We start from the raw sequence: 7218 nt of genomic DNA, 5'->3' as shown, positions 1-7218 counted from the left end.
AGTCTATAAGTAAGGGTAAGGTAACACATAGGCACAGGGGATGAGATGGTTAGTGCAGCTGTAACATTAAGAAGCAACAGCAATGACTGCAATCCCATTATTCTTTATTAACATCTCATTAAGAAGCACAAGAACTGGAAAAAGTGCACAAAACATATATGTTAAAGCTCCAGAGACTGGGATCCCTGTCACCAAAGATCTCACAAACTAATAAGACATTGATGAGAATAATTTGACGTTCACAGACAGGAGCTCTGGGTTTGTACAGGCGAGGAGGGAGGGAGTCAAAAACCATGTCACGTGGTATATTTTCAAAAAGTTGATTGACAGAAACCCCCCTCCCCCCCATGTCACTGCCTGTGCCTGTAATATGCACCAGTTGTGCATTATAATCCTTACTCTGTAGTTAGTACTTTAGTAACAGGACGAATTTCAGCAGCAAACATGCACAACGTCAATGTAATGTGTCTTTCCCTGGTAGCTGCCTTTATCAGTAAGTCATTCTCACTTTGGAGTTAATGAAGAATATTTAATCCAGTTGAGCTCTCCCACTGTACAACTGCAAACTTTCAGCTCTTAACAAGGACATATTGTCCTGGAGTTACAGGACACGTCCATCCACCTGCAGTAAGCCTGAGCCAATGTGTGTCTCTCTTTCCAGTCCTGGGCGGGTTTCATGTCTGCTCTCTGAGATCATTAGGATGGGTAGGAGATGCACTGTGTGTGACTGGGGGCATCCTAATCTCCTGCTGTTTTTCCTTTTCAGGCTCTGCCTCAGGGGATCAAGTGACTCAATCACCCTCAGAAGTTACTGCCAGGGAAGGGATGGAGGCGACACTGAGCTGCAGTTACGATGTAACAGCATATAACATGTTCTGGTATGTGCAGAAACCGGGGCAGACACTTCACCTTCTCCTGAGAGATACCACCAAGAACAAGGACCTGGAGGAGGAACTCAAGGATCGCTTCATTCATAACCACGACACCAAGAACAAGCAATTCCCTCTGAACATCACCAGGCTGAGGACCTCTGACTCTGGGACATATTACTGCGCTGTGAGTCCCACACTGGGAGGAGAGCATAAGGCAGATGTACAATAACTTCCTTCTCACTGTTATCTGGCAGACTTTACACTATGCTTATACAGCGCCACCAGGTGGCAACTTTGTCTCAGTGCATCGACCCCAGAAATAAAAGTAACAAATACATTGTGTGAACTGCAATCTCTGAAGCTAAGTATTTATTAGGGGGAGATGCTTCCTCTCCTGCTGGTTCATGATTGGGAAGTCTCTTTCTCTTTGTAACTCAATGATACAGAACATAAGAATGCAATCTTCCTGAGACAGGGATTTATTGTCACAATGATTTATCCTGATATGAGAGTAGATATTCATCCTATTGCAGCTATTAATTTACTACATAGAAATAGATATATTTTTTATTTAAAAATTCCCTCTGAAAAAATAATAATGTATTATCAGAAGTGTCTAGTACTGGGTGAATCCATTTTCCCAGTAATTAAATATTCCCACAAACCTTTTCTACATGTTTGATTCAACTCAATTACAGGTTATTTATTAAAATAAATACATGTTTTAACCCTATACTTTCCTGGAGTTTTACCTTCCATAGGATCCAATAACCAAGATGAATAACATGACACATACTGTCTGTATCTTTCATGTGTGTTTAATACAATTAATCTGACCTTTTTCCAGATCTTATTCCCCACTAGATTCCTATAATAACTACATATTTATGGCGCTCTCTGTTAAGAAGCCTGTTATATGGAGGGGATGGCAATTTACTGACTGATGAGTAGAAATAACCTGGTATAAGGAGGTAATACCACGTGCCTGTGCCCTTTCTTAGAATGACGTCATACATGTGTGATGGGTAGCAGAAAATTGCTATGAAGGTGCCTGGGCAAAGCATTACTCATAGCATCATTACATCTCATAGCATCTGTTTGTGGGGCCTCTATAGCTTTCCTTTGGGAAGGCGTTTCTGCAGTGACATGTTTAATTATTCATTTAAATATTCATTTTTTTTCCACACTACAAGTCTCTCTTTTTAAGATTTGAAATTGTTATTTATGCTAATCAAGAAGTGGTCACTAGGTGGCAGTATTGTCTTGTTGTCCCGCAATGCTACAGTAGAGGCAACGTTTATTCTAACATTTGCCGTAAACTAGCTGGTTACATTCTGGGTATGTGCTGGGTATGTGCTGGGTGTGTGCTGGGTATGTGCTGGGTGTGTGCTGGGTATGTGCGTGCTGGGTGTGTGCTGGGTATGTGCTGGGTATGTGCGTGCTGGGTGTGTGCTGGGTATGTGCTGGGTGTGTGCTGGGTGTGTGCTGGGTATGTGCTGGGTATGTGCGTGCTGGGTGTGTGCTGGGTATGTGCTGGGTGTGTGCTGGGTGTGTGCTGGGTGTGTGCTGGGTGTGTGCTGGGTATGTGCTGGGTGTGTGTTGGGTGTGTGCTGGGTGTGTGCTGGGTGTGTGCTGGGTATGTGCTGGGTGTGTGCTGGGTGTGTGCTGGGTATGTGCTGGGTATGTTCTGGGCTAGTTTGAGGCACGTTTAAGGCATTTTTGCATTGACTAAGGACCCATAGGATTAACACAGCAGGGATCCCTGGCAGTCCCATTCAGTTTGAATGGGACTGCCAGGGACCCCCGCTGTTAATCTGATAGGCCATTAATCAATGCAGAAATGCTGGGGCTAGTTTCAGGAAAGTTTAAGGCATGTATTCAGAATGTACCTGGGTGTTTCCTTGTTTTTTTGGGGAATTGCCACTGGTTTTTGTTCGAATAAGAGTTGCCTCTACTGTAGTCAGAACGTGAGCATAATCAAGTCACCCTATGCAATAAAAATCACATCTGCACTCCCTTAACCTTGACTTTATGTCGTGTTTTCCAAAAAATGCACACAATCATTCCCAGAGCAGGGTAACAGTGTGAGGGTTACAGCATTAACCAGATATTCATCTTGGGCTCTTTACCGTCACTCACTGCACTCCTCATTTGCACCCACACAGGGCAGGTTAATACCATGGCACATTCCCACACTCACATCAGGGCAGCTTTAATTTGTGCTTCCATACTGGGAACCTCTCCGGAAAGTAGGTCTACTTAATATGTGTGATACCTTCTGTTAGTGCACAAGTCCCTCCTTTATCAATAAGGTGGTGAAACAGAATGTATCAGTAGGAGATACAGTACAAAGTAGAACCCTACTCACACTACTCTTAATGGAGCAGTTCATACTATATCCTACAAGTGCGTGTGTTTTTTTTTTTAAATAAACAAGTTCTGTAATATTAGATAATACTTATTACATCGTTTCAAGATATTTTCAACACTTTTGTGTTTGTGATAATTTGCTGCCATTATTCCAAGAAGTTTGAGCTACAAACTGTAACAATAGATAATGTTACCTTAGTAATATCAGGATGCAATATAGTTGCTGTGTTGCACTAACTCAAGGATTGTTTGAAACTGAAAGGCAGCATTTTGGGGAACCCCGGTGATTATGCCGGTGAGTGTAGAAAGGATGGATGTTTTGCTTCATCACTGCTTGGTTAAGTAGCCGGCAGTCCTTTTGCCTGGCAGGTCTGGAGGCTCTGGGGCTAGTTTAGGGGGTTAAATAGCCCCAATTATGGCAGCTTGGTAGATGCTGTGTATTCTCTTGCGCTCCAGTCCTGGTGGGAAGACCCCGCGATAAGTTTCTCTCTTGCCAATTCCATAGGGCCAATTCATTCCTGGTCAGGGGGTCACTGCTCAAAGAGCCCTTAGCCTGTCTCTGTCCCTATCCTGTCCCATCTGCTTGTCTTGTCACCATGTCATCAAGGGAGAAAGCACTTGTCTTTATTAGCGCCATATCGTCGACCTTTCAACCCCCGGTATGTCTGTCTGGGCTAACCATGGCGTTCAGACTTTTAGAAAATATGCGGCAGTGTCATTGACACACTCCATGTGGCAAACTGTCCAAATTCTATTCCGAATTTTCGCAATCAGGGGAATCTCATTTTGTTTCCAACGTGCTGCGATCTCCCCCCTTACCGCCGTCGCAAAATGCGCCACCAATTTATTATCTTTTCTGGAGATGCCCGGGTGTGGCCTACTAAGAAGGAACAACCACGGGTCTAATGGGATGTGTGTGTCTAGGATCCTGTTCGGCCAATCTTTAATTGATTCCCAGACCGGGACGATTCGAGGGCGTGACCACAGCATGTGCAACAAGTCTGCTTGCTGTCCACATTGTCTTGGGCACAATGGGGAGTAACTAGCCAGAAATTTGGACAATTTTAGAGGGGTGAGGTACCACCTCATCATTACCTTATATGCGTTCTCCCTCAAAGTAGTTTAATTTGCCCAGTTCTCTATGCCTCTCTCTTTCTTATTAGAAGTAGGTGTTGGTGATGTTGTTGATCAGCAGATACTACAGGTCCATGAAAGGCGGAGTGTCACTTTATCGTACAGATATTACACAACCTCTTACACCATATGGTGGTACTTTCAGAAGGTCACCCTGCCCCTGTGGATCCTTCTCCCTGAATATTCCCAAAGGGAAGACCTGGGCCTGGAGATTCAGGGCGGGTTCTGAGCTGTTCACAAGTCAGACAAGTTCTTCCCACTGGAGATAGTCAGCGGTAAAGTGGCTGATTTCTCTGTGTATTACGGCCACTGAGGCCTTTGCTGTAACCGATGTGCTGAGGTTGATACACAAACATTCTACAAGAGCAGCACCAGCTTCGAGCTCCGTGGGAGTGCAACAGGCAGAATAATAATTATAATAAACATGTGCATGGAAAGGAAATAAAGCGCATAGGGAATGTTTCATTATTTTAATACTGTATTCATTAAACATGTTTATTATAAGTCATTCGGAGCAGGGAGCCCACGTTTCTTGTAGTCTATTTAAAAGTTATCAATATATAAAAGTACCCTTTGTAATGTTTTACAAGTCCACCAACAACTGGAATCACCCAAACACAGACACAAGCCAAATGGGCTTTATATGCGTTGTTGGTTTATGAGTTGGACTCTTCTCTGGTATATTGAGGAGTAATTCTTATATATTAATATACATGTTGGTGGGAGATACATTGAGATTTCCATGTAATTTCCAGTGCCTGTGATACAGTAAAGTAGAACTGTAGTAACTTATATCATATTAGGAGATATTTTTGCACAGTCTTAACGTCACTTAAACCGTTTTTAATACTGATTTCACTGCAAAAAAAAAACAGGTTCTGAGACAATTAAAGGATTGTTTGAAATCGAGTTATTTCAATAGAAACGTATCACATCATTACATCTTGTTCTGCAATTCCGCTCTCTGCCAGCAGGGCGCTTTAAAGCAGTGACATTATGTATGTCATTGTCATAATTTCCTGGCGGCTCTTTAAAGCGCACAGCTGATCTTGGATCACTTATTTAATGACTTTCATCTCTGCTGTTTCTTCAGCAGCCTCACCGGAGACAATGATTTTCATTACTGTTCTTACAACCTTGTTCCTATGTAAGTTTTTATCACTTTAACTTTTCAATGTCAGAGAGGCATGGGGAACTTTTTTTTACAAAATTCAATGCACTGAATAGAATACATTTGGAATAAATAAATTATTTATTATATATGAATCTGGGTTAATGAGAGATGTATGTAATGATTCAGATATTGGCCAATATTCTGACAGGAAAATGAAAATGATCTTGTGTGTGAAATACTTTCCAGTGATGTGATAAACAGAATGAGACAGTTACACTAGCCCTGAAATGTACCTTCTCAGATTGCTTTGTGCTTGTGTTTCCACAGATGCAGAAAGTAATTATCAAGTGAACCAAACGGCAGAAGTCACATTTCTCCAAGGGCAGCAGGCAGAGATCTCATGTACACACAATATTAGCGCATATAACAGAATGTTCTGGTACCAAACCCGCACTGATCTGGGACCTGAGCATGTTATATCTGGTTACAACTTCGCTGAGGACACTGGACCTTTCAGTATGACTTTCAACAAAGACAAGCTGTCCACCACTCTTATCATCCGTGATGTGCAGACCCCACACGCTGGGACATATTACTGTGCTGTGAGTGACACAGTGAGAGGAGCCAGCAGGAAACATGTCACAATACCTTCCACGTTACAAACTGTGGGATTTTATTGTACACGTGTGACATTTGTTCACACCACTATCCAGACAACCCCCAGTCCAACCTGAAACCCTATAAGCGCTGTATTGTTGCCAAAAGCCAATGTAACACTATCTGTAGTGTGGTCCATTGGATGTTATCATATTAATCTTCTATTTTACAGGTGAGAAATCCACTATCACAGCACTACAATAGTTACACCCAACATCTAAATATAATACTATTCAATGTATTAACACAAACAATATTAAGTGCCCAGTGGTAAATAATCTAACATTCGAGGTTCCGCAGAATATTCCTATATTTTGTAAATGTCTAGTAAGGTCTCAATTCTTCCATTCATCAATTCATTTGCAACACACATGTGGTCTAAAGCTGAATGAACAATTCTATTATTTGCATCTACGTGTTCTCATGTATGTCCTATTGAAATTGACCCCAGGCTTGTTCTGAATTGTCAAAAACCCCAGTAAATTTTAATTATATTTTGGAGTTTCAAAATATTGGCTTCAGACCAAATTTAGCTGCTTTTTCCAATAATTTTAATCCGAACATTTATTTAGTTGTTAATTGATAACTACATTTTAAAAATAAATAATGAATAATTTAAGAGTTCTCATATGGAGATGTCCTCACTAGAGATGGGCAATTTATTCGGGTGAATTTTGGATCCGCAGCTAATCTGCCAGTTCCATTGGTCCACAGATCAATTACAAAAGGGCAATTCCCATTTTGCAGATTTTGATTATTCTTGCCAATATATTCCGCGGATTCTTCAATCCATTGACGGATTTGTAGAACTAAATCTGCAGACTCAGCGATCCGTTGGCGGAATTTTAAGAATACAAGAACTGATTGGTGAATCAGCGGATTGGGTCTACAAATCTGTCAATGGATTGAATCCAGTCATGGTTTTTGATGAATCCACGCAGATTAAACCCAAATCAGTTTCTGGATTCTACACGGCAAAACAGATTTTGGTGGTAAAAACAGCACAAATTCAGGAAACGGATATGGGCGGACTCACGCGGTCGCTAGCCCTCACTCTGCGCCTCATGCAGT

The 7218-nt window shown here is 41.8% G+C and overlaps 1 gene segment (V, D, J or C); it reads left to right on the top strand.

Annotated features, from left to right (window-relative positions):
• The first annotated feature begins 369 nt into the window (after positions 1–369).
• Positions 370–2216, top strand: LOC142465300 (T cell receptor alpha variable 9-2-like). The segment is given in 2 exon segments: positions 370–493; positions 767–2216. Coding segments are annotated over 2 exon segments (384 nt in total).
• The last annotated feature ends 5002 nt before the right edge of the window (positions 2217–7218 follow it).

Source organism: Ascaphus truei, chromosome 13 (assembly GCF_040206685.1).
Source record: "Ascaphus truei isolate aAscTru1 chromosome 13, aAscTru1.hap1, whole genome shotgun sequence".
NCBI lineage: Eukaryota > Metazoa > Chordata > Amphibia > Anura > Ascaphidae > Ascaphus > Ascaphus truei.
Note: the sequence above shows the minus strand (reverse complement) of the source record. Positions and strands in the feature narration are given on the sequence as shown.